Raw genomic sequence first — 27,236 nt, 5'->3', positions numbered from 1 at the left:
TCGAGAGTGCACATCACCGAATCATTGTTTATAAGGTGAATGGTTGACCTGATCGATTCCATTCTGAATTTTTTGTACCTGATGTATACATTCAGAGGTTTCAAATTTATTATTGTACGGGACTCTCCCGACGCTTTTGGAATTGAAAATAGGGAGGAATAATGACCTGTGCCTAATTCCGGACAGGGAACCCGAACTATAACCGGGGATTTGTAAAGATCTTGCAGGTCTGAGAACATAGGGGAATTTGTAGCTACCACTGTTGGTGCAATAACCCTTTGCGGTACGCAGGAAATCAGCTCTATTTTGTAACCGTCTGAGATTATTTTGAGGACATAACTGTTGTCTGAGATCTGACTCCAGTGACTTAAAAAGCTTAGTCTCCCGCCTATACCTATGGCGTCATTGCTTTCTTGGTCTATAACTTGAACCAAAAAGGGAAGATCTTCCCCTTCTGTTCTGGGCGTAAGAACTCCTAAAGGTTCCTCTGCCTGATCTCCACTGCTCTCTATACTCCGGTTGTCTGCGTTGGGGGAAGTGGTCTTCTCCGAAAGGGCTGAAATCTCCTAGGTTTATCCTCGGGGAACCCTTTTTTACTGTCAGCTGCAGATTCTAGAATGTCATCTAAAGCCTGACCAAATATTCTAGAGCCTGTAAATGGAATGGCACACAAATTTATTTTTGGATGCATTATCCCCCGACCAAGATCTAAGCCAAATGGCCCTTCGGGTTGCGTTTGACAAAGAGCTATTTCTGGCCACAAATCTAACGGATTCAGCCGAGGTGTCTGCCATGAAGGCCGTGGCTGACTTTGATAGGTAGGGAAGAAATTATATCAGCTCTTGGAGTTTTATTCATTAAATGTTCTTCCAATTGTTCCATCCACAGGAACATGGATCTTGCTACTGACGTGGCTGCGACGTTAGTCTTTATTAAAGCTGCTGAAGTCTCCCAGGTTCGACGTAACAGGATATCTGCCTTACGGTCTATTGCATCCTTGAGACTAGATGAATACTCAAAAAGGTATGGATGTCTTCTTTGCCACCTTGGCTATGGGGACATCTACCTTGGGAATTTCTTCCCATGTCTTGATCTCTTCTGGATCGAATGGAAGACGGTTTTTAAACTCTCTAGACATCACCAACCTACGTTCCGCGTCTCTCCATTCCTGTGATATCATACGACGAATATGGTCGCTCACCGGGAATACTGTTTGTTCCTGATGTGTGAGACCTCCAAACATCTGATCTTGTCTAGATCTTGGACGTGGATCTTCTTTTATCTGCATGGTACTTCTGACCACTTGAACCAGCTCTTCTGTGTCTTCTACCGGAAAGTAATACCTTCTCCCTTGTTCTTGTTCCAATGGCAATTCTTCTTCTTGGTCAAAATCTCTGTAATCCGATTCCGCTTCTGAAGAACCATCCTGGTCTTCCTGTACTGGATCCCTTCTTGGTCTCTTACGAGCCGGACTCGGACTGCCCATATCCCGTTGAGACAGAGGCCAAAGAATTTTGGATCTCCTCTCGGATTAGACTCATCTCTGATAACATTGCTGGTTGTTCATCTCTGACAACCTTAGTGATACAAGAACTGCAGAGAGCTTTCTTGTATGCTTCTGAAAGCTTCACATTACATATGGAGCATCTCTTAGATTTTGATAACACTTTGCCCGACTTTTTTGCCTGAGAGAGGAGAGTCTGAGTGGCCTCTTTATCCTACAATAAGAATAAGAATGGCTCAGTGTGCGGGCGTATGTAAGTAAACTGCGCACTTACCCCCCCCCGTCTCCTCATTTCTGTCCTCCACATTCTCTGTTGAGAAATGCCCCGCATAAATATGAGATTTAACAAACAAACAAAATGAGGGATATAGCAGCATCTGCCGCACTCACCCTTAGTCTCCAGCATTTTTCCCCATCCTGGCTAGCACAGACCCACAAAATCCTGTGTCCTGCAGCCCAAAAATGCTTCTCCCGAAATTCAAATCTAGCGCTCCTTACACCGGAAGGAACACTGGATGAAACTCTGCGGTGTTCTGTGTTTTGCGCCTTTAAGGACGCTCACTTCTGCGTTCCACCAGGTGGAACGCACGCCGAGATGCCGGGAGGAGAGGGCGTCAGGGCGCCCCCCCGGATATAACGTCACCTTACCTGCGCTGATACCGGAAGGTATATGGGTTCTTACTGCCGCGTTCCACGCTGTAGAACGCCCGCTGCGCCTGCTGCTGGCGCCGGATTTTTTCCTTTGCGGCGCCTCTTCTCCTGGCACCTGAACCGAGCCCCCCCCCCCCCCCCGGGAGGGAGCGGTTCAACCCAGGAGCCCGTCCGCTCGACTGGTCTCTGGGCAGAGGGACTCCCCACCGGGAAGTTTCTGCCTCGGGCTTAATACTGCGGGGGAAGGATATTGGCCTAGCCGCACGATCCCCCGAGCCCTCCGGTCTGGTGAGTCTTCACGCTGTATCGCGCTGTTACTCTCGTGTGTCCCTCCATGCAGGGACAGGAAAAAAGACTGAGGGAAAGGGGGTGGAGTGGGACCTTTTAACCTCTCGTGTTGTATTTCCTGTCCCTGCAAGGAGGAGGAGGACGTCCTCCAATGTGCTGTCAGGGGGACGTCCTGGAAAAAACGCATATAAACGAGGCGTTTTTTTAACCGCATGCGATACCGCATGCGTCTAAAAAACACTGCGTTTGTACGCATTTATATGCGTTTTTTCCACCACTTGCGGATGCGTTTTAAGCGCTAATGTGAAACTAGCCTTATCTACAGCATCACAGAATGCTGTAGATAAGCCCCTGATGCTGGTGGGCTTCGTTCACCTTCGATTTTCGGGGTGACAGTTTCCCTTTAAGTAGCTTATCTGTATCCTACACTGGAAAACATGGTCTTCCCCCTACATCACTCACTGAGGACGAAGACTCACTATGGCATTGTTCTTCTGATAACAGAAAAGAGTCGGTAGAAACTTCCTTAAGTTTTTTCTTCCCTCTTTTTAATAAGGTTTTTCGGGAGCCCTCCACTTAACATCTGACAACGGATCTAAGGCTTGCTGCAAAGACAAGGGACTCCTCACTAATAGTTTTGTGAATGCAGTTTGAATAGATTTTTCTGCCAGTTCACTACTGACAGGTTCTTACATAGCACACTCTCCCCATTTATTTTGGTCTCTCCAGATTCAGAGGTTGTTCTGGTATAGGCAACACATCCTATCTGGACACCAAATGGTCTTGCGAGAATCTGCTCCTCTGGCTCAAAACAGCTGCCCCTCCTGTGTCCATGTTGATTGTGAGCTGATGGCTGCTGCTTGCTCTGGTCCTCCATGGTAACCAGGAGGTGAGTTTAGGCTGGAGCCTAAGCTGCCTCTTGGTGTCCATCTTCCAGGTGATTGCCCTATGCTCAGAATGCTCCAACGTAGCCACAATCACGAAGTCATTCTTTGTGGCATGTTAACATCACAAGTGGACTCAACTTTTAATGAAAGGATAGATATTTTTTCCCAACAAGAGTACATTTGCAACTGTATTGAGCAATCCGGTAGTACAAACTTTCACTAGTATAATTGTGTGCTTTCTGCTGAGTATTTCCCCAAGGGCTACAGCATTTGTGATTAAACACCAATTCACAAATTTGTCTGAATAATAGACATCCATTGTACCACAAGAAGATATATAAGTCATTGATTTTAAATTTATTTAAAAATAGCAATAAAATGACACCTTCTTGGAAGATATAAGATGTAAAGCAGACATGTTTCGGACACTTGTAAAAATGTCAAGGATGTGGTGTATGCAAGCCAAAATGAAAACCACTTCATAAAAAAGGACAATAATTAGTAATATATCATTAAAAAAAATATATATATATCAGACTTAGTAATGCAAGTCTAGAGTCAGCTTTACAGCCTCCACAATGCTGATTTAAGCCAGCATCATGTGCTGAAACCAGCGTATATTTTTCTATATACATAGGTATATTTGTACAAAACAAGTTGCCATTTAGGTTTCAAAGTGTTCAAGGAACAACCAACTATTAATGCAAGTGGTTATAAAAACCCCATTTCACAAATCTTAATGAGGAAAACACTATAAAAATTAAAGCAAAAAGACCATATTTACAGGCAAAGCTAAAACAAATGCTAAGAAGTTTAAATATATTGGAGGTATGAACATAAAACAAATAGAGAAAAGCCTTTGATGACCAAGAGTTAAGTCCAACAATCCACTAGCTGCAAGACATCAAGTAGAAAGTTTTTCAAGTACTGGTTAGAGGGCCGTGAGAAAGTCTTTGACCTAAAATGGTGAAAAAAAAATGTTTTATATATAAAATTAACTGCTTTTCCTCAATACTAAGAACAAACATCTGCAGTCATTTTGAAAGGTGGTTTGTAGACAAAATTATTGCACATCAGTGAGGTTCTTGTGTGCATTAGGAAAACTACCCTCCCCCACCTTTTCCAACAGACAACTTGGATTTTCATTTTAAAAAGGGTTGTCCACTACTAAGACAACCCCTTCTTTAATTGTTTGGCTACAATAAGAAAAAAAAAAAAAAGCTTATACTCACCTCTGGTGTCAGCACTTGCGGTCCTATGGCTCTCGTGTCGTTGTCTTGACATGTGAGACTAGCACCCAATAAGTGTTGGCATCGCTGTCCCCACATTCATAAGAATTGAACATGAAGAGGAAGTCAGATCAAATGCAGCCCTGGCTTCCTGTCGAATTTGTACATAGGTGGAGACAACGATGCCAATGCCAGTAGGGCACAAGGCTCACGTGTCAACCACACGAGCCTTGGCACTGCGAGTGCTGATGGCATGGGAGGAGTGTAAAGGGGTTGTTTGTTATACCAACCCCTTCACCCAGTTTTCACCTTCATAACCAGGCCAAATTTTTACAGTTTGTCAGTATGTGGGAATAACTCGAACCCTTAAACGGATCCCACTGATTGAGAGTTTTTTGTGACACCACTGCATAATCTAGTGGTAAAATTTCTTCAATATAACTTGCGTTTATTAGTGAAAATATAAATATATTTGGAAATTTGGTGAAAATGCTGGAATCACTAGCAAATGCAATGTTGCGTTTGGATAGCCGCTGATGTGCCTAAACAATCCCCCACAAGTGAACCAGTTTTGGAAACTAGACCCCCTTCAATTAATGTATTTAGATGTGTTGTGAGCACTTTGAACTCACAAGTAGTGATGAACGAATATACTCGTTGCTTGGGTTTTCCTGAGAACGCTCGGGTGACCGAGTATTTTTTAGTGCTCGGAGATTTAGTTTTCGTCACAGCAGCTGAATGATTTACAGCTATTAGCCAGGCTGAGTACATGTGGAGAATCCCTAGCAACCAGTCAACCCTCACATGTACTCAGCCTGGCTAGTAGCTCTAAATCATTCAGCTGAGGCGATGAAAACTTAATCTCCGAACACTAATAAATACTCGGAGATCACCCGAGCGTGCTCAGGAAAACGCGAGCAATGAGTACACTCGCTCATCACTACTCACAAGTGCTTCATAGACATTTACAATGTTGATCTGTGAAAATGGGGGGGGTGAGGGTGACAACTTCCCACAAATGTTTTAGCCAATTTTTTTGCATTTTCCAAGTATAGTAAAAGAAATTGTGCAACAAGTTTTGGGGTTGATTGTCTCCCGACTACGCAGTTTGCACTTTGCAGCTCAGAAGGGAAAAAAAAAATTTAATATGACTTTGGGGTACGTTACAACATACTGATTGCATTTATCTTTAGGAAGTGGTGGCAAACATAAGAAAAACTAAATAAAAATGCAGCTTTGGCACTACAAATTTCTTTACAGGTTAATTTTATATTCTGAAAGTCAGACTTATGAAAAAAAAAAGTGATAAAATAAAATTTAAGAGTTCCGTAACTGAGGATTTTTTTTTTGGGAGGGGGGGTAAAGTGGATTTGAACTGGAGATAATTTGATCACTTCTAAATACCGCAATTCTACTGCACTATATAGGCAGTTTTTAATTTAAAAGTGAAGCCAGTAGACACTGATTAACAGTGGTATTCAAGTGGTCAGAGGGGTTGGCCCCTTTCAGAAAGTGTCATGCCATATGCAAATAGTATTACCCACCCTCCTTAGCTCTCCACTACCCCAGTGTGTTAGCGTGCAGCGGTGACATGTTGACAAAGCTAGTGTAATGTCACATCACTGCTGGGAGGGGGTAAGTAATACGGTTTTCTTAGTATGGTGTGGGGTCAGCTGCACATTGGGAAATTGTGGTCTTTAATTTGTTAGGAGACTTCCTATACAATAAGCAACGTGTGCATTTCAGAAATCTTTAACCAGTCAGAGCAATTCCACCTGCAAACAAGCAATATTGAGTACACCACAATTACAGATTTAACCCCTTAACGACTGCTGATACACCTTTAAACGGTGGCAGTTAAGGGTACTTAAACCACAGCGCCGCTTTTTAAAGGGAAGTTGCCAGTTTTCTTATAGTTTGTTTTTTTGTGAAATTAAGCTTAACCCCTTCATGACCCAGCCTATTTTGGCCTTAATGACCTTGCCGTTTTTTGAAATTCTGACCAGTGTCCCTTTATGAGGTAATCACTCAGGAACGCTTCAACGGATCCTAGCGATTCTGAGATTGTTTTTTCGTGACATATTGGGCTTCATGTTAGTGGTAAATTTAGGTCGATAATTTCTGAGTTTATTTGTGAAAAAAACGGAAATTTGGCAAAAAATTTGAAAATTTCGCAATTTTCACATTTTGAATTTTTATTCTGTTAAACCAGAGAGTTATGTGACACAAAATAGTTAATAAATAACGTTTCCCACATGTCTACTTTACATCAGCACAATTTTGGAAACAATTTTTTTTTTTGCTAGGAAGTTATAAGGGTTAAAATTTGACCAGTGATTTCTCATTTTTACAACAAAATTTACAAAACCATTTTTTTTAGGGACCACCTCACATTTGAAGTCATTTTGAGGGTTCTATATGGCTGAAAATACCCAAAAGTGACACCATTCTAAAAACTGCACCCCTCAAGGTGCTCAAAACCACATTCAAGAAGTTTATTAACCCTTCAGGTGTTTCACAGCAGCAGAAGCAACATGGAAGTAAAAAATGAACATTTAACTTTTTAGTCACAAAAATGATCTTTTAGCAACAATTTTTTTATTTTCCCAGCGGTAAAAGGAGAAACTGGACCACGAACGTTGTTGTCCAATTTGTCCTGAGTACGCTGATACCTCATATGTGGGGGTAAACCACTGTTTGGGCGCACGGCAGGGCTTGGAAGGGAAGGAGCGCCATTTGACTTTTTGAATGAAAAATTGGCTCCAATCTTTAGCGGACACCATGTCATGTTTGGAGAGCCCCCGTGTGCCTAAACATTGGAGCTCCCCCACAAGTGACCCCATTTTGGAAACTAGACCCCCCAAGGAACTTATCTAGAAGCATAGTGAGCACTTTAAACCCCCAGGTGCTTCACAAATTGATCCGTAAAAATGAAAAAGTACTTTTTTTTCACAAAAAAATTATTTTAGCCTCAATTTTTTCATTTTCACATGGGCAACAGGATAAAATGGATCCTAAATTTTGTTGGGCAATTTCTCCTGAGTACACAAATACCTCACATGTGGGGGTAAACCACTGTTTGGGCACATGGTAAGGCTCGGAAGGGAAGGAGCGCCATTTGACTTTTTGAATGAAAAATTATCTCCATCGTTAGCGGACACCATGTCGCGTTTGGAAAGCCCCTGTGTGCCTAAACATTGGAGCTCCTCCACAAGTGACCCCATTTTGGAAACTAGACCCCCCAAGGAACTCATCTAGAGGCATAGTGAGCACTTTAAACCCCCAGGTGCTTCACAAATTGATCCGCAAAAATGAAAAAGTACTTTTTTTTCACACAAAATTTCTTTTAGCCTCAATTCTTTCATTTTCACATGGGCAACAGGATAAAATGGATCCTAAAATTTGTTGGGCAATTTCTCCTGAGTATGCCGATACCTCATATGTGGGGGTAAACCACTGTTTGGGTGCATGGCAAGGCTCGGAAGGGGAGGCGTGCCATTTGACTTTTTGAATGGAAAATTAGCTCCAATCGTTAGCGGACACCATGTCGCGTTTGGAGAGCCCCTGTGTGCCTAAACATTGGAGCTCCCCTACAAGTGACCCCATTTTGGAAACTAGACCCCCCAAGGAACTTATCTAGATGCATAGTGAGCACTTAGAACCCCCAGGTGCTTCACAGAAGTTTATAACGCAGAGCCGTGAAAATAAAAAAATAATTTTTCTTTCCTCAAAAATGATTTTTAGCCCAGAATTTTTTATTTTCCCAAGGGTAATAGGAGAAATTGGACCCCAAATTTTGTTGTCCAGTTTGTCCTGAGTACGGTGATACCCCATATGTGGGGGTAAACCACTGTTTGGGCGCACGGCAGGGCTCGGAAGGGAAGGCACGCCATTTGGCTTTTTGAATGGAAAATTAGCTCCAATCATTAGCGGACACCATGTCGCGTTTGGAGAGCCCCTGTGTGCCTAAACATTGGAGCTCCCGCACAAGTGACCCCATTTTGGAAACTAGACCTCCCAAGGAACTAATCTAGATGTGTGGTGAGCACTTTGAACCCCCAAGTGCTTCACAGAAGTTTATAACGCAGAGCCGTGAAAATAAAAAATGTGTTTCCTTTCCTCAAAAATATTTTTTAGCCCAGAATTTTTTTATTTTTGCAAGAGTAACAGGAGAAATTGGACCCCAAAAGTTGTTGACCAGTTTCTCCTGAGTACGCTGATACCCCATATGTGGGGGTAAACCACTGTTTTGGCACACGTCGGGGTTCGGAAGGGAAGTAGTGACGTTTTGAAATGCAGACTTTGATGGAATGCTCTGCGGGCATCAGGTTGCGTTTGCAGAGCCCCTGATGTGCCTAAACAGTAGGAACTCCCCACAAGTGACTCCATTTTGGAAACTAGACCCCCAAGGGAACTTATCTAGATGTGTGGTGAGCACTTTGAACCCCCAAATGCTTCACAGAAGTTTATAACGCAGAGCCGTGAAAATAATAAATGTGTTTCCTTTCCTCAAAAATATTTTTTTAGCCCAGAATTTTTTATTTTTGCAAGACTAACAGGAGAAATTGGACCCCAAAAGTTGTTGACCAGTTTCTCCTGAGTACGCTGATACCCCATATGTGGGGGTAAACCACTGTTTGGGCACATGCCGGGGCTCGGAAGGGAAGTAGTGACGTTTTGGAATGCAGACTTTGATGGAATGGTCTGCGGGCATCATGTTACGTTTGCAGAGCCCCTGATATGCCTAAACAGTAGAAACCCCCCACAAGTGACCCCATTTTGGAAACTAGACGCCCCAAGGAACTTATCTAGATGTGTGGTGAGCACGTTCAACCCCCAAGTGCTTCACAGAAGTTTACAACGCAGAGCCGTGAAAATAAAAAATCATTTTTCTTTCCTCAAAAAAGATGTTTTAGCAAGCAATTTTTTATTTTCACAAGGGTAACAGGAGAATTTGGACCCCAATATTTGTTGCCCAGTTTGTTGTGAGTATGCTGATACCCCATATGTGGGGGTAAACCACTGTTTGGGCGCACGTCAGGGCTCGGAAGGGAAGTAGTGACATTTGAAATGCAGACTTTGATGGAATGGTCTGCGGGCGTCACATTGCATTTGCAGAGCCCCTGATGTGCCTAAACAGTAGAAACACCCCACAAGTGACCCCATTTTGGAAACTAGACCCCCGAAGGAACTTATCTAGATGTGTGGTGAGCACTTTCAACCCCCAAGTGCTTCACAGAAGTTTATAACGCAGAGCCGTGAAAATAAAAAATAATTGTTCTTTCCTCAAAAATTATGTTTTAGCAAGTAATTTTTTATTTTTGCAAGGGTAACAGGAGAAATTGGACCCCAACAGTTGTTGCCCAGTTTGTCCTGAGTACGCTGGTACCCCAAATGTGGGGGTAAACCACTGTTTGGGCGCACGTCGGGGCTTGGAAGGGAGGGAGCACCATTTGACTTTTTGAATGCAAGATTGGCTGGAATCAATGGTGGCGCCATGTTGCGTTTGGAGACCCCTGATGTGCCTAAACAGTGGAAACCCCTCAATTCTAACTTCAACACTAACCCCAACACACCCCTAATCCTAATCCCAACTGTAGCCATAACCCTAATCACAACCCTAACCCCAACACACCCCTAACCACAACCCTAACCGCAACACAACCGTAACCCTAATTCCAACCCTAATCCTAACCCTAATCCCAACCGTAACCCTAATCCCAAACCTAACCACAACTGTAACCCCAACACACCCCTAACCCTATCCGTAACCCTAACCACAAGCCTAATCTTAACCCTATTTCCAACCCTAGCCCTAATTCCAACCCTAACTCTAATTCCAACCCTAACCCTAAGGCTATGTGCCCACGTTGCGAATTCGTGAGATTTTTCCGCACGATTTTTGAAAAATCTGCAGGTAAAAGGCACTGCGTTTTACCTGCGGATTTACAGCAGATTTCCAGTGTTTTTTTGTGCGGATTTCACCTGCGGATTCCTATTGAGGAACAGGTGTAAAACGTTGCGGAATCCGCACAAAGAATTGACATGCTGCGGAAAATACAACGCAGCGTTTCTGCACGGAATTTTCCGCACCATGGGCACAGCGGATTTGGTTTTCCTTAGGTGTACATGGTACTGTAAACCTGATGGAAAACTGCTTCGAATTCGCAGCGGCCAATCCGCTGCGGATCCGCGGCCAATCCGCTGCGGATCCGCTGCCAATCCGCTGCGGATCCGCGGCCAATCCGCTGCGGATCCGCTGCCAATCCGCTGCGGATCCGCTGCCGATCCGCGGCCCATCCGCTGCGGATCCGCTGCCAATCCGCTGCGGATCCGCTGCCAATCCGCTGCGGATCCGCTGCCAATCCGCTCTGTGTGCACATGCCATAACCCTACCCCTAATTACCCTACCCGTAACCCTAACCCTACCCCTAACCCTACCCCTAGTTCTAACCCTAGTTCTAATCCTAACCCTAGAGGAAAAAAAAAAAAAAAAAATTCTTTATTTTATTATTGTCCCTATGGGGGTGATAAAGGGGGGGGGGGGGGGGTTATTTATTATTTTTTTATTTTGATCGCTGTGATAGAACCTACCACAGCGATCAAAATGTACCTGTAAGGAATCTGCCGACTGGCAGATTCGGCGGGCGCACTGAGCATGCGCCCGCCATTTTCCAACATGGCGGCGCCCAGCGAGGAGACGGACGGACACTGGGAGGATCGGTAAGTATGAAGGGGTGGTGGGGGGGTGGATCGGAGCACGGGGGGGGGGGGGGGGGGAACGGAGCACAGGGGGGGTGGGTCTGGGCAAGGAGGGAGCGGACAGGAGGACGGGGGAGCCGGCAGGCGGATGGAGGGGACCGGACCCCATAACAGAGGACGGGGGGGGGGTACTTCAGTATTTCCAGCCATGGCCGATGATATTGCAGCATCGGCCATGGCTGGATTGTAATATTTCACCATTTTTTTAGGTGAAATATTACAAATCGCTCTGATTGGCAGTTTCACTTTCAACAGCCAATCAGAGCGATCGTAGCCACGGGGGGGTGAAGCCACCCCCCCTGGGCTGAAGTACCACTCCCCCTCTCCCTGCAGATCGGGTAAAATAGGAGTTAACCCCTTCACCCGATCTGCAGGGACGCGATCATTCCATGACGCCACATAGGCGTCATGGGTCGGATTGGCACGGGTTTTCATGACGCCTACGTGGCGTCATGGGTCGGGAAGGGGTTAGAATTAAAATGTATTAATGCAATGTTTGCAAACATTTCTATATGAAAATTATATATTTTCTTACAAATATATATTTACCACTAGGGGGAGCATTTTCCGTTTTAGCCCTCAAGCAGCTATAGTAAGACTTACCAGCTTTACTGTTAACTGGGAAAGTAACTGCTGACATCACCATTTGCCTCCCCTTTTGGGTGGTCTAGTATCCCTGGGGCAGAATGAAGAGTAGCATCACAGGGCAGCACCATTTTGTGGGAGACTGCCCTTTGATCTACCATCACCAGCAGTTACTGTTTTTCTCTCTCCCATCAGTCTCACCCAGATTACACAATTCTCTCACCACCACCCCCCCCCCCCTCCACAATGCCTGGCCATTCACTGCAGACCTGCAGCTCCTTATCTTATGAAGGGATGAATCACAGCTCCTGCTGTGCAGCTGTCAGCTCCTGTTCGATAATGCTTAGGCTATGTGCACACGTAGCAGAATTTCCGCGGAAATTTCCGCGGCAATTCTGCGCCTCCTGCCGCGGGTATATCGCATGCAGAATTAGCATGCATATGCCCGCAGAAAACTAGCGTTTTGCAAGCATAATTAGCTTGCAGAATGCTAGCGTTTCCCAAGCGATCTGTAGCATCGCTTGGAAAACTGACTGACAGGTTGGTCACACTTGTCAAACATAGTGTTTGACAAGTGTGACCAACTTTTTACTATAGATGCTGCCTATGCAGCATCTATAGTAAAAGGTAGAATGTTGAAAATAATAATAAAAAAAAAAAAAAAAAAAAAAGTTATACTCACCTCAGCGGCGTCCGTTCCTAATGCTGTGTGTTCAGGACCTTCCATTGACGTAGCGGTCACGTGACCGCGGGTCATGTGACTGACGTCATCGCAGGTCCTTCACACACACCACAGAAGACGATGAGAAGGTTCGGCCGCCAGAGGGTGAGTATATCGCTATTTTTTATTTTAATTCTTTTTTTTTTTTTACCACTTATATGGTGCCCAGTCCGAGACTCTCCTCCACCCTGGGTACCAACCGCGCTTGATCTGCTTACTTCCCGCATGGTGTGCACAGCCCCGTGCGGGAAGTAAGCAGATCAATGCACTCCTATGGGTGCAGAATCGCCGCGATTCCGCAATTTTAATGAACATGCTGCGTTTTTTTCTGGATTGCGATTCCGTTCAGGAAAAAAAATGCAGCATGTGCACAAAAAATGCGGATTGCATTCTGTTACATAGGATCCTTAATGTTAGCTTTTTTTCGCGGTTTTATAGCGTTTTTATAGCGAAAAACCGCGAAAAATCTGCTACGTGTGCACACAGCCTAATGGTACATTGTTCCTCCTTGATGTCTCTGCTATTCTCATGTTTTTCTCCTGAATTATACTCCCATCAGCCATCAATCTATGATCTGTTCTGCTGGAAGCAGTACTGCTTATGTTAGCAGATCCGAGGGCTCCATGAATATGGCAGCAGAACACTCCCACTACTGTGAATTGTGCAGCCCAGAGGCGTGCCCAGTTCACAGCAGTGACAGTTCTTTTACAATAGAAAGGGTCAGCTGTCATCTATGACCATGGGGTGCCCTATGACACTGATAATGTCGTGCTGCTACTGTGAAAGCAAGATGTCAGCCTCCAGTGCCTTCTTTAAACTCATAACACACGAAATAGGTTTCAAATGCATTCAAAACTTGGTTTTTAACAGCACATTATGCTACATTACATTGATTTATTAAGGATCTACAAACACAGTACCTTCCCTTTAACGGCGCTGAGGTTTAAGTGTATAGTGCTCCTCAGACTCAGAATTTCTCCAGAGTCTTGGCTACTGGGGGTAGCTGAGACCCCAGACAAAATAAGGTCCCCGGTACCTCTGGTGTCCAGGCAGCCCCCCCCCCCCCCTCCATGAAGTCCCCAGGGGCCACCAGTGTCTTCTTCCTGGAGAAAATGGCGGGCACATGCGCAGTGCGCCCGCCAAGATCTGTCAGTTGGCACCCGGCAACAATAGGAAATTCTTCCCATTGGTTCATTTTGATCACTGTGATGGTCTATCCCAGTGATCACTTTTTTTTTTTTTTTTTTTATTGTGAACACCCCTTTATCTTCTCCTTAGTTAGGGAAAATATAAAAAATAAAATATATAAATATATATATATATATAATTTTATTATTTTTTTCTTTTAGAGTTAGCTTTGGGCTACAGCGCTTTGGGGTTTGTTGGTTAGGGTAGAGATAGAATTGGGGGGGGGGGGGGGGGGGGTTTTTTCCCACTTTTTAGGCTTTTTCAGGGGCTCTCCAAATGCGACATGGCGCCACCATTGATTCCAGACAATTTTGCGTTCAAAAAGTCCAGCGGTGCTCCCTCCCTTCTGAGCCCTGCTGTACACCCAAACAGTGGTTTACCCCCACGTTTGGGGCATCAGCATACTTGGGACTAATTGGCAAAACAACTTTGGGGGTCTAATTTCTCCTGTTACCCTTGGGAAAATAAACATTTTGGGGCAAAGATCATTTTTGTGGAAATATGATTTTTTTCATTTTCACAGCTCCAAGTTATAAGCTTCGGTGAAGCACTTGGGGGTTCAAAGTGCTCACCACACATCTAGCCAAGTTCCTGGGGGGGGGGGGGGGGGGTCTAGCTTCCATAATGGTGTCACTTGTGTGGGGTTTTCACTGTTTAGGCACATCAGGGGCTCTCCAAATGAGACATGGCGTCCAATCTCAATTCCAGTCAGCGGCAGGAGCTGGCAGCTGTGACACTCGCCTTCGTCGCATGGTCCTGCACGTCCCTGCATCTCAGTTTTCCTGGTGCCGGCAGCTCTCCTCTCCTCAGCGGTCACGTGCCATATTCATTACCGTAATGACTGTTACCATGTGACCACTAAGCAGAGGAGTTGAGAGCTACCGGCGCCAGGACAACAGATGAAGGGACATGCAGGACCACGCGAGGAGGGTGAGCATGAAGGGGAGGACGCCGAGCCATGCATAGAAGGGGGAGGACACCGAGCCATGCATAGAAGGGGAGGACAGGGGAGCCATGCATAGCAGGACAGGGATGAGGGGGACAATGTATACCCAGCTTATTTTAGAGTCAATAAGCTTACCCAATTTTCCGTGGCAAAATTGGGTGCCTCGGCTTATACAGTACCTCAGAGGGACACTGGTCAAAATTGTAAAAATTGGCTTGGTCCTTAACCCCTTTCTTTCTGTCATTGGACGTACTATTCCGTCCATGTGGGGTGGGCCCTACTTCCCAAGGACATAGTACGTCCAGCGCGATCGGCCGCGCTCACGGGGGGTGGGGGAGAGCGCGGCCGAGTGTCAGCCACCTATCGCAGCTGACATCCGGCGCCATGTGCCAGGAGCGGTCACGGACCGCCCCCGGCACATTAACCCCCGGCACACCGCGATCAAACATGATCGCGGTGTGCCGGCGGTATAGGGAAGCATCGCGCAGGGAGGGGGCTCCCTGCGGGCTTCCCTGAGACCCCCGCAGGTCCCGGATCCAAGATGGCCACGGCATCCGGGTCCTGCAGGGAGGGAGGTGGCTTACCGAGTGCCTGCTCAGAGCAGGCGCTTGGTAAGCCTGCAGTGCTCTAAGTCGGATCGGTGATCTGACAGAGTGCTGTGCAAACTGTCAGATCACCAATCTGTGATGTCCCCCCCTGGGACAAAGTAAAAAAAAAAAAAAAAATTCCAAATGTGTAAAAAAAAAAAAAAAAAAATTCCTAAATAAAGAAAAAAAAAAAAATTTATATATATATATATATATATATATATATATATATATATATATATATATATATATATATATATATATATATATATATATATATATATATATATATATATATATATATACACTCACCGGCCACTTTATTAGGTACACCTGTCCAACTTCTTGTTAACACTTAATTTCTAATCAGCCAATCACATGGCGGCAACTCAGTGCATTTAGGCATGTAGACATGGTCAAGACAATCTCCTGCAGTTCAAACCGAGCATCAGTATGGGGAAGAAAGGTGATTTGAGCGCCTTTGAACGTGGCATGGTTGTTGGTGCCAGAAGGGCTGGTCTGAGTATTTCAGAAACTGCTGATCTACTGGGATTTTCACGCACAACCATCTCTAGGGTTTACAGAGAATGGTCCGAAAAAGAAAAAAAATCCAGTGAGCGGCAGTTCTGTGGGCGGAAATGCCTTGTTGATGCCAGAGGTCAGAGGAGAATGGGCAGACTGGTTCGAGCTGATAGAAAGGCAACAGTGACTCAAATCACCACCCGTTACAACCAAGGTAGGCCTAAGAGCATCTCTGAACGCACAGTGCGTCGAACTTTGAGGCAGATGGGCTACAGCAGCAGAAGACCACACCGGGTACCACTCCTTTCAGCTAAGAACAGGAAACTGAGGCTACAATTTGTACAAGCTCATCGAAATTGGACAGTAGAAGATTGGAAAAACGTTGCTTGGTCTGATGAGTCTCGATTTCTGCTGCGACATTCGGATGGTAGGGTCAGAATTTGGCGTAAACAACATGAAAGCATGGATCCATCCTGCCTTGTATGGAGCATCTTTGGGATGTGCAGCCGACAAATCTGCGGCAACTGTGTGATGCCATCATGTCAATATGGACCAAAATCTCTGAGGAATGCTTCCAGCACCTTGTTGAATCTATGCCACGAAGAATTGAGGCAGTTCTGAAGGCAAAAGGGGGTCCAACCCGTTACTAGCATGGTGTACCTAATAAAGTGGCCGGTGAGTGTATATATGTATATATATATTATTCCCAAAAATACATTTCTTTATCTAAATAAAAAAAAAAAAAACTATAAAAGTACACACATTTAGTATCGCCGCGTCCGTAACGACCCAACCTATAAAACTGTCCCACTAGTTAACCCCTTCAGTAAACACCGTAAGAAAAAAAAAAAGAAGCAAAAAACGCTTTATTATCATACCGCCGAATAAAAAGTGGAATAAAACGCGATCAAAAAGACAGATATAAATAACCATGGTACCGCTGAAAGCGTCATTTTGTCCCGCAAAAAAAGAGCCGCCATACAGCATCATCAGCAAAAAAATAAAAAAAAGTTATAGTCCTCAGAATAAAGCGATGCCAAAATAATTATTTTTTCTATAAAATAGTTTTTATCGTATAAAAGCGCCAAAACATAAAAAATGATATAAATGAGGTATCGCTGTAATCGTACTGACCCGAAGAATAAAACTGCTTTATCAATTTTACCAAACGCGGAACGGTATAAACGCCTCCCCCAAAAGAAATTCATGAATAGCTGGTTTTTGGTTATTCTGCCTCACAAAAAAAATCGGAATAAAAAGCGATCAAAAAATGTCACGTGCCCGAAAATGTTACCAATAAAAACGTCAACTCGTCCCGCAAAAAACAAGACCTCACATGACTCTGGTCTCAAATATGGAAAAATTATAGCGCTCAAAATGTGGTAACGCAAAAAATATTTTTTGCAATAAAAAGCGTCTTTCAGTGTGTGACGGCTGCCAATCATAAAAATCCGATAAAAAAAACGCTATAAAACTAAATCAAACCCCCCTTCATCACCCCCTTAGTTAGGGAAAAATTAAAAAAACGTATTTATTTCCATTTTCCCATTAGGGCTAGGGTTAGGATTAGGGCTAGGGTTAAGGTTGGGGCTAAAATTAGGGTTTGGATTACATTTACGGTTAGGAATAGGGTTGGGATTAGGGTTAGGGGTGTGTCTGGGTTAGAGGTGTGGTTAGGGTTACCGTTGGGATTAGGGTTAGGGGTGTGTTTGCATTAGGGTTTCAGATATAATTGGGGGGTTTCCACTGTTCAGGCACATCAGGGGCTTTCCAAACGCGACATGGCGTCCGATCTCAATTCCAGCCAATTCTGCGTTGAAAAAGTAAAACAGTGCTCCTTCCCTTCCGAGCTCTCCCGTGTGCCCACAGGGGTTTACCCCAACATATGGGGTATCAGCGTACTCAGGACAAATTGGACAACTTTTGGGGTCCAAGTTCTCCTGTTACCCTTGGGAAAATACAAAACTGGGGGCTAAAAAATAATTTGTGGGGAAAAAAAAGATTTTTTATTTTCACGGCTCTGCGTTATAAACTGTAGTGAAACACTTGGAGGCTCAAAGTTCTCACAACACATCTAGATAAGTTCCTTGGGGGGGGGTCTAGTTTCCAATATGGGGTCACTTGTGGGGGGTTTGTACTGTTTAGGTACATTAGGGGCTCTGCAAACGTAATGTGACGCCTGCAGACCAATCCATTCCAAATGATGCTCCTTCCCTTCCGAGCTCTGCCATGCGCTCAAACGGTGGTTCCCCCCCCACATATCAGGTATCAGCGTACTCAGGACAAATTGGACAATATTTAGGGTCCAATTTCTCCTGTTACCCTTGGAAAAATACAAAACTGGGGGCTAAAAAATAATTTTTCTGGGAAACATTTTTTTTGTTTTATTTTTACGGCTCTGCATTATAAACTTCTGTGAAGCCCTTGGTGGGTCAAAGTGCTCACCACACATCTAGATAAGTTCTTTAGGGGGTCTACTTTGCAAAATGGTGTCACTTGTGGGGGGTTTCAATGTTTAGGCACATCAGGGGCTCTCCAAACGCAACATGGCGTCCCATCTCAATTCCAGTCAATTTTGCATTGAAAAGTCAAACGGCGCTCCTTCCCTTCCGAGCTCTGCCATGCGACCAAACAGTGGTTTACCCCCACATATGGGCTATCGGCGTACTCAGGACAAATTGTACAACAACGTTTGGGGTCCATTTTCTCCTGTTACCCTTGGTAAAATAAAACAAATTGGAGCTGAAGTAAATTTTTTGTGAAAAAAAGTTAAATGTTCATTTTTATTTAAACATTCCAAAAATTCCTGTGAAACACCTGAAGGGTTAATAAACTTCTTGAATGTTTTGAGCACCTTGAGGGGTGCAGTTTTTAGAATGGTGTCATACTTGGGTAATTTCTATCATAGACCCCTCAAAATGACTTCAAATGAGATGTGGTCCCTAAAAAAAAAAAATGGTGTTGTAAAAATGAGAAATTGCTGGTCAACTTTTAACCCTTATAACTCCTTAACAAAAAAAAAATTTTGGTTCCAAAATTGTGCTGATGTAAAGTAGACATGTGGGAAATGTTACTTATTAAGTATTTTGTGTGACATATCTGTGATTTAATTGCATAAAAATTCAAAGTTGGAAAATTGCAAAATTGTCAAAATTTCACAAATAAAGCAGGTAATATCAAATAAATTTTACCACTGTCATGAAGTACAATATGTCACGAGAAAACAATGTCAGAATCACTGGGATCCGTTGAAGCGTTCCAGAGTTATAACCTCATAAAGGGACAGTGGTCAGAATTGTTAAAATTGGCCTGGTCCATAACATGCAAACCACCCTTGGGGGTAAAGGGGTTAAGCAGCAAATGGTCACTGTCACTAAGGGGTTAAAGATACTTCAAATAGAAAAGTTTGCAATATATTGGGAAGTAGCCATTTTTACCATGGTCTAAGATGTTCAACAGTGGCCACAAGGAGGTTTCACTGAAGCCAGATTTAGGCTGTGTGCACACGTTCAGGATTTTTTGCGTTTGCTATAAAAACGCATACATATGCATCACATCATTTATAATGCATTCTGCAATTTGTGCGTATGTTGCATTTTTTTCCGTGAAAAAAGATGCAGCATGTTCATTAATTTTGCGGATTTCCCACTATATTATTGCATTGGGAACCTCTGGAGAAAAAAAAACGCAAAATAATACGCATGTGGATTTCTTGCAGAAAATGTCTGGTTTTGTTCAGGAAATTTCTGCAAGGAATCCTGATGTGTGCACATACATGCCTTATACGTCTACATTTTGAAGGCCAAAGCAGAAATGTCATGAGAAGACTAGTTCCTCTTTTGGACCAGTTTAGGATTTTAATGCCAATGCACAATATGCAAATGTTAAATGGACTGAGGGAATATTCACACAGTGCAGTTTGAGTTAGGTATTTTTTTGGAAAACCCTTACCTTGTCAATCAATGCTTCTTGTTGGATCTTGTCATTTTTGAAGTCATCGTTTACATCCAAGACTAGAATTGGGGTGTGTCTCAGGGACTCAAAATCCACCCTAGATCAAAACATGTTCAGGTTTGCTGAAAGTTTCAACAGCCAAGAGGGCTCAAAAGCCAAACTTCTTTCAAAAAGTTAATTGGACGAACCCCAAATGGTATACATACAGTAGACGTACTTACAGTTCCCAATGCTATAGAAAATACAAATTAACTTTATAATGCCCCCCACTATAGCACAAGACTTACTGTGATGTTCTGTCATACAGCCATTTCTCATGTTTATAATGCAGGCTTTCCAAGTATTCGAGTTCAATCCCTTGTTCCTCCTCCCTGCCTCTTGAATGCAGTCTGCCCATACATTTCTGAAGAGTGAAAGAACAAGATTATGTTGTATTGAGAGGTCCTCTCCTAGGTTGTGAGACACCAGAGGAAAAAGGGATTCATACCTGGGGAGTTGCCCGAAGATATATTATTCCATCCAGCTCAATTTCACCCTCAAACTGTTTGAGAAGCCACGTGTGCCAGTCCTGATAGATAGCCCACTCTGTTTCATTGATGTTCCCAGATTCAAACAAGCTTGAGGCAAAAATGTACCTATATGGGAAATGAGGTGTCACATGGTTGCTTCTGTTCTAGAACACATTTTCTTATTGACAACAAGCAATAAAGAGGTGCCCACCGATCACTGTACACCGAGCGCTCAAAGAACTGTACTGGATGCTCCGCTTCTCTTAGTTTAGGAGACACAGGTTTCAACTGAGCCCTCACACGGCTTAAGCAAGCATACGTCTGGAAAGTGTAAGCCCAACGTGTTGGCTTGTCATACAGCATTTGAAGGAGGTTTCCACCACTCTTCTGTGAGGTAGACAGTTCCTTAAAAAAAAAAAAAAAAAAAATGAAAAAGCCTCTACCAGAAAACAAGTGGACAACTCTCAAGAGGGCCTGTCAGCACAGAATGACTGTTCAAGCAACGTACAGACGCATCGTTGCACTACCAGTAATTCAACTACACCACCCATCCTTTCTCCAACCTTCCCTGGTTCTACGAAGCTAGAGACGTCAAAGCAAAAAATTTATGTGCTGACAAATGTACCAGCATTTGGTGCACTATGGCATGGCCAATCATTTAAATGCACATTCCCACCTGCTTGTTTTCCCTTCAATCGCCACCAACCTTTGGTTCTATGAAGCCAGAGCTGTCAAAGAATGGGAGTGTACATAATGGGAAAATAAGTAGGAGAGAAGGGATTGGCCATGCGATGAAGTGCCAATCAGCAGGACTTGGTTTGAACCATATTTCTGTGCTGACAGTCCCTTTAAAGGGAGTCTGTCAGCACAAAATGACTGTTCAAACTAAGTACATCATCTCCGTGCACCCTATACCTGAACAATTCAGTGCACCTTCTCATCCATCTTTACAGTCCCCTGGCTCCTGTCAAAGCTGTAAGTCATGGAAGTGCTGACACTGTAAATACATGACAAGTAGGTGGGAAGGTGCACTGAACTGTTTAGGCACAGGGTGTACCAAAAACTTGGACTTGGTTTAACCAGTCCTTTTGTGCATGGTCATTTATTTTAAATGCAGCTATAGGAGAAATTGCATACATGCCCAGTGTATGGCATGAAGAGTTGTATTAGGTGGCAGAATGCACATGTTTCCATATACTAAAGAGAAAAAAGGGTGTAGTACAGAAGAATAAAAAATTATATTGGACGGCAGTTTTGCACTCCCTTGCGTTCTACAGGACCCATAGAAGCACAAGGGAGCGCGAAACGGCCATCCGATTTTTTCTTCCCGTTCTACATCCCCCTGCTGAAGATTTTTTAAATCGTCACAATAAAGATTGGATTTTAGAAACTTGAGTGCCACCCCTTTTTCTCTTCAGTATATGGAGTTGTGCAATTGTTTACAGGGTTTGGCACCCGTGAATATGAAAGGGCGGTGTATTTGATGTGGTAATCACACAGTGGATATTTGGGCTCAGGTTTTGCACCGATGCAAGATTCTCTCTTCTATAGTATTGATTCTTTAGAATGCACCTCTTTGGCATTGTTAAAAGCATTGCAGAAACGTTCTAGACTATTCTGAATATTTAAGCCCAGTACCCCAAAGGCTTAAATACACTGTGCAGCAAATTAAAGTCACAGCACAAAAGATTGTACAAAGATCTTCTAGAAACATGCACCCATACTTGGGATAGGTAAAGCAGTGGAGGCCAGACTCTTGGCATCCCCACTGATAAGCTGATTGATTCGGCATAGATAGCGTGATGGCCATGAATGGTACTGCAGCCATTCTCCATTCATAGCCACTAGAGCATGGAGCTCGTGCCGCAAGCACAATCAGCAGATTGGTGGGAATGCCAGGAATCCACACCAATTGATAAATTATCTCTAGGAAAAGGCTATAAAGTGATATGCACTCCCTTCTCACCATGCATTTTTCAACCCCCCTCCCCGATTGAGCTTGTTTTTTCATGACATGCCACAAAAACAACATTTCCCACACGTCTACTTTACATCAAGCACAATTTTTTAAACCATTTTTTGTTATAACTTCCTAAGGGTTAAAAGTTGATTTCTCATTTTTCCAACAAAATTTACAAAGCCATTTTTTTCTATATCCTATTTAAATTGACTTTGAGAGGCCTATGTGGCACCCCAGGAGTCTGGTTGCCACAGTGGTATTGCCTGCCTCTCGGGGAGAGTGATGCCATGCCTGGAAGCGAGAAGGGATCCCCTTAACAGGTAACACTAGCATACAACACTTTCCTGACTACAGGTCAGAAGGGGCAGCTCTAAACCCGGCTTCAGGGTAGCTTCCCTATAAGTTCTGGCTTGGAGGAGGAGTTACAGTCAGTCTGTGTAAGACCGTGAAGGGAGAAGAAGCACGTGAGGAGAGAAACTGGGAGTGGAGCTGCGATTGAGCTCACCCCCAGGATTGAGCACAAGAAACCGGACACCGGGGTTCGACATTGTGTGGGAACTGTATGCCCCACAGCTGAAACTGGAGGGCAGGAGTCTGCAGGTCTCCTGGCCACAACTACACCCGAAGGCACAGCAGCAGATTAGAGCCTGGAGTCACCACGAGAGAGGGACACTTGAAAAAGGCTTGAGCTGCCTGCCATGCAGGTAGTGTTCCACCTGAGGGACAGATAGAGAAGAACTTGAGGTAACCTAATGCATAAAGAACCTAGAATTCATCACAGAAAGGAAGGCTTCCAACCCCACCTGGCTAGGGGGATTCCGAACCGCTTCCAGATTTCAAAGATCACCTGTCACCAGCATTCTGGATTGCATGGGCAATTAAAAGGTAAAGAGACTACAACCCTGTGTCCTCCAATTCTTTCCTGCACACCAACATCTACAACCCCTCTTAAGGTACCTTCACATTAAGCGACGCTGCAGCGATAGCGACAACGATGCAGATCGCTGCAGCGTCGCTGTTTGATCGCTGGAGAGCTGTCACACAAGACAGCTCTCCAGCGACCAACGATGCCGAGGTCCCTGGGTAACCAGGGTAAACATCGGGTTACTAAGCGCAGGGCCGTGCTTAGTAACCCGATGTTTACCCTGGTTACCAGCGTAAAATGTAAAAAAAACACACACTACATACTCACCTTCGCGTCCCCCGGCGTCCGCTTCCTGCACTGACTGAGCACCGGCCCTAACAGCAGAGCGGTGACGTCACCGCTGTGCTGTACTTTCACTTTACGGCCCTCAGTCAGTGTGGGAAGTGGACGCCGGGGGACGCGAATGTAAGTATGTAGTGTTTTTTTTACATTTTACGCTGGTAACCAGGGTAAACATCGGGTTACTAAGCGCGGCCCTGCGCTTAGTAACCCGATGTTTACCCTGGTTACCAGTGTAAAACATCGCTGGTATCGTTGCTTTTGGTGTCAAACACGACGATACACGCCGGTCTGACGACCAAATAAAGTTCTGAACTTTGTTCAACGACCAGCGATATCACAGCAGGATCCTGATCGCTGCTGCGTGTCAAACTAAACGATATCGCTAGCCAGGACGCTGCAACGTCACGGATCGCTAGCGATATCGTTTAGTGTGAAGGTACCTTTAGACTGTCCTGGTAGCCCTGGGGCCTCCACTCCCTGTGGGGAGCAAAACCATTTAACCCCTTCCCGACCTTTGACGCATACGCTGCGTCATGAAAGTCGGTGCCAATCCGACCTGTGACGCAGCGTATGCGTCATGGAGGGACCGCGCTCCTGCAGATCAGATGAAAGGGTTAACTCCAATTTCACCTGATCTCCAGGAACAGGGGGAGTGGTGCTTCAGCCCAGGGGGGGTGGCTTCACCCCCTCGTGGCTATGATCGCTCTGATTGGCTGTTGAAAGTGAAACTGCCAATCAGAGCGATTTGTAATATTTCACCCAAAAAAAACGGTGAAATATTACAATCCAGCCATGGCCGATGCTGCAATATCATCGGCCATGGCTGGAAAACTTAATCTGTCCCCCCCCACACCCACCGATCTCCTCCCCAGTGCTCCGTTACGTGGTCCGCCCCCCTAAGTCGTCCTGTCCGCTCCTCCGTCCTCCTGTCCGCTCCCCCAGATTCGTTTCAGATGTATTTTGATCACTGCGATATAGCCTATCACAGTGATCAAAATAAAAAAAAATAGTAAATGACCCCCCTTTATCACCCCCATAGGGACAATAATAAAAATAAATATATATATTTTTTTTTCTACTAGGGTTAGGGTTAGAATTAGGGGTAGGGTTAGGGCATGTGCACACAGTGCGGATTTGGCTGCGAATCCGCAGCGGATTGGCCGCGGATCCGCAGCGTATTGGCCGCTGCGAATTCGTAGCAGTTTTCCATCAGGTTTACAGTACCATGTACACCTATGGAAAACCAAATTCGCTGTGCCCATGGTGCGGAAAATACCGTGCGGAAACGCTGTGTTGTATTTTCCACAGCATGTCAATTTTGTGCGGATTCCGCAGCGTTTTACACCTGTTCCTCAATAGGAATCCGCAGGTGAAATCCGCACAAAAAAACACTGGAAATCCGCTGTAAATCCGTAGGTAAAACGCAGTGCCTTTTACCTGCGGATTTTTCAAAAATGGTGCGGAAAAATCTCACACGAATCCGCAAAGTGGGCACATAGCCTTAGGGTTAGGGTTGGAATTAGAGTTAGGGTACCGTCTCACAGTGGCACTTTGATCGCTACGACGGTACGATCCGTGACGTTCCAGCGATATCCATACGATATCGCTGTGTCTGACACGTAGCAGCGATCAGGGACCCTGCTGAGAATCGTACGTCGTAGCAGATCGTTTGGAACTTTCTTTCATCGCTGGATCTCCCGCTGTCATCGCTGGATCGTTGTGACAGCGATCCAGCGATGCGGTCGCTTGTAACCAGGGTAAACATTGGGTTACTAAGCGCAGGGCCGCACTTAGTAACCCGATGTTTACCGTGGTTACCAGCGTAAAAGTAAAAAAAAAACAAAAAACGTACATACTCACATTTCGGTGTCCTTCAGGTCCCTTGCCGTCTGCTTCCCGCTCTGACTGTCGGCCGGAAAGTGAGAGCACAGCACAGCAGTGACGTCACCGCTGCACTCTGCTCTCACTGTACGGCGGCACTCAGTCAGAGCGGGAAGCAGACGGCAAGGGACCTGAAGGACACCGAAATGTGAGTATGTACGGTTTTTTTTTTTTTACTTTTACGCTGGTAACCACGGTAAACATCGGGTTGCTAAGCGCGGCCCTGCGCTTAGTAACCCGATGTTTACCCGGGACCTTGGCATCGTTGGTCGCTGGAGAGCGGTCTGTGTGACAGCTCCCCAGCGACCACACAACGACTTTCCAACGATCACGGCCAGGTCGTATCGCTGGTCGTGATCGTTGGTAAATCTTTATGTGAGACGGTACCCTTAGGGTTGGAATTAGGGCTAGGGTTGGAACTAGGGTTAAGATTAGGCTTGTGGTTAGGGTTAAGGATAGGGTTAGGATTAGGGTTGGATTTAGGGTTACGGGTGTGTTGGGGTTAGGGTTGTGGTTAGGGGTGTGTTGGGGTTAGGGTTGTGATTAGGGTTATGGCTACAGTTGGGATTAGGGTTAGGGGTGTGTTGGGGTTAGTGTTGAAGTTAGAATTGAGGGGTTTCCACTGTTTAGGCACATCAGGGGTCTCCAAACGCAACATGGCGCCACCATTGATTCCAGCCAATCTTGCGTTCAAAAAGTCAAATGGTGCGCCCTCCCTTCCAAGCCCCGACGTGCGCCCAAACAGTGGTTTACCCCCACATATGGGATACCAACGTACTCAGGACAAACTGGGCAACAACTATTGGGGTCCAATTTCTCCTGTTACCCTTGCAAAAATAAAAAAATACTTGCTAAATCATAATTTGAGGAAAGAACAATTATTTTTTATTTTCACGGCTCTACGTTATAAACTTCTGTGAAGCACTTGGGGGTTGAAAGTGCTCACCACACATCTAGATAAGATCCTTTTGGGGTCTAGTTTCCAAAATGGGGTCACTTGTGGGGTGTTTCTACTGTTTAGGCACATCAGGGGCTCTGCAAATGCAATGTGACGCCCGAAGACCATTCCATCAAAGTCTGCATTTCAAATGTCACTACTTCCCTTCCGAGCCCTGACGTGCGCCCAAACAGTGGTTTACCCCCACATATGAGGTATCAGCGTACTCACAACAAACTGGGCAACAAATATTGGGGTCCAATTTCTCCTGTTACCCTTGTGAAAATAAACAATTGCTTGCTAAAACATCTTTTTTGAGGAAAGAAAAATGATTTTTTATTTTCACGGCTCTGCGTTGTAAACTTCTGTGAAGCACTTGGGGGTTGAACGTGCTCACCACACATCTAGATAAGTTCCTTGGGGGGTCTAGTTTCCAAAATGGGGTCACTTGTGGGGGGGTTTCTACTGTTTAGGCACATCAGGGGCTCTGCAAACGTAACATGATTCCCGCAGACCATTCCATCAAAGTCTGCATTCCAAATCGTCACTACTTCCCTTCCGAGCCCCGGCATGTGCCCAAACAGTGGTTTACCCCCACATATGGGGTATCAGCGTACTCAGGAGAAACTGGACAACAACTTTTGGGGTCAAATTTTTCCTGTTACCCTTGGGAAAATTAAAAAATTCTGGGCTAAAAAAATATTTGAGGAAAGAAAACACATTTATTATTTTCACGGCTCTGCGTTATAAACTTCTGTGAAGCACTTGGGGGTTCAAAGTGCTCACCACACATCTAGATAAGTTCCCTTGGGGGTCTAGTTTCCAAAATGGGGTCACTTGTGCGGGAGCTCCAATGTTTAGGCACACAGGGGCGCTCCAAACGCGACATGGTGTCCGCTAATGATTGAAGCTAATTTT

At 44.8% G+C, this 27,236-nt stretch overlaps 1 protein-coding gene across 1 annotated transcript in view; it reads right to left on the bottom strand.

Annotated features, from left to right (window-relative positions):
- Positions 1-3,666: 3,666 nt before the first annotated feature.
- The window catches only part of LOC143767192 (deoxycytidine kinase 2), a 29,571-nt gene continuing 6,001 nt past the window's right edge, over positions 3,667-27,236 (bottom strand). Inside the window, exons 3-7 of the mRNA XM_077255312.1 lie at positions 20,545-20,738; positions 20,312-20,459; positions 20,112-20,227; positions 19,822-19,921; positions 3,667-4,288 (exon numbers count right to left, since the gene is read on the bottom strand). Coding sequence (XP_077111427.1) covers positions 4,262-4,288; positions 19,822-19,921; positions 20,112-20,227; positions 20,312-20,459; positions 20,545-20,738 — 585 coding nt within the window. The 3' untranslated portion in view covers positions 3,667-4,261. The remainder of the gene's footprint in view (positions 4,289-19,821; positions 19,922-20,111; positions 20,228-20,311; positions 20,460-20,544; positions 20,739-27,236) is intronic.

The sequence above is a fragment of the Ranitomeya variabilis genome, chromosome 4, assembly GCF_051348905.1.
Source record: "Ranitomeya variabilis isolate aRanVar5 chromosome 4, aRanVar5.hap1, whole genome shotgun sequence".
NCBI lineage: Eukaryota > Metazoa > Chordata > Amphibia > Anura > Dendrobatidae > Ranitomeya > Ranitomeya variabilis.
This window is presented reverse-complemented; position numbering and strand designations above follow the sequence as displayed.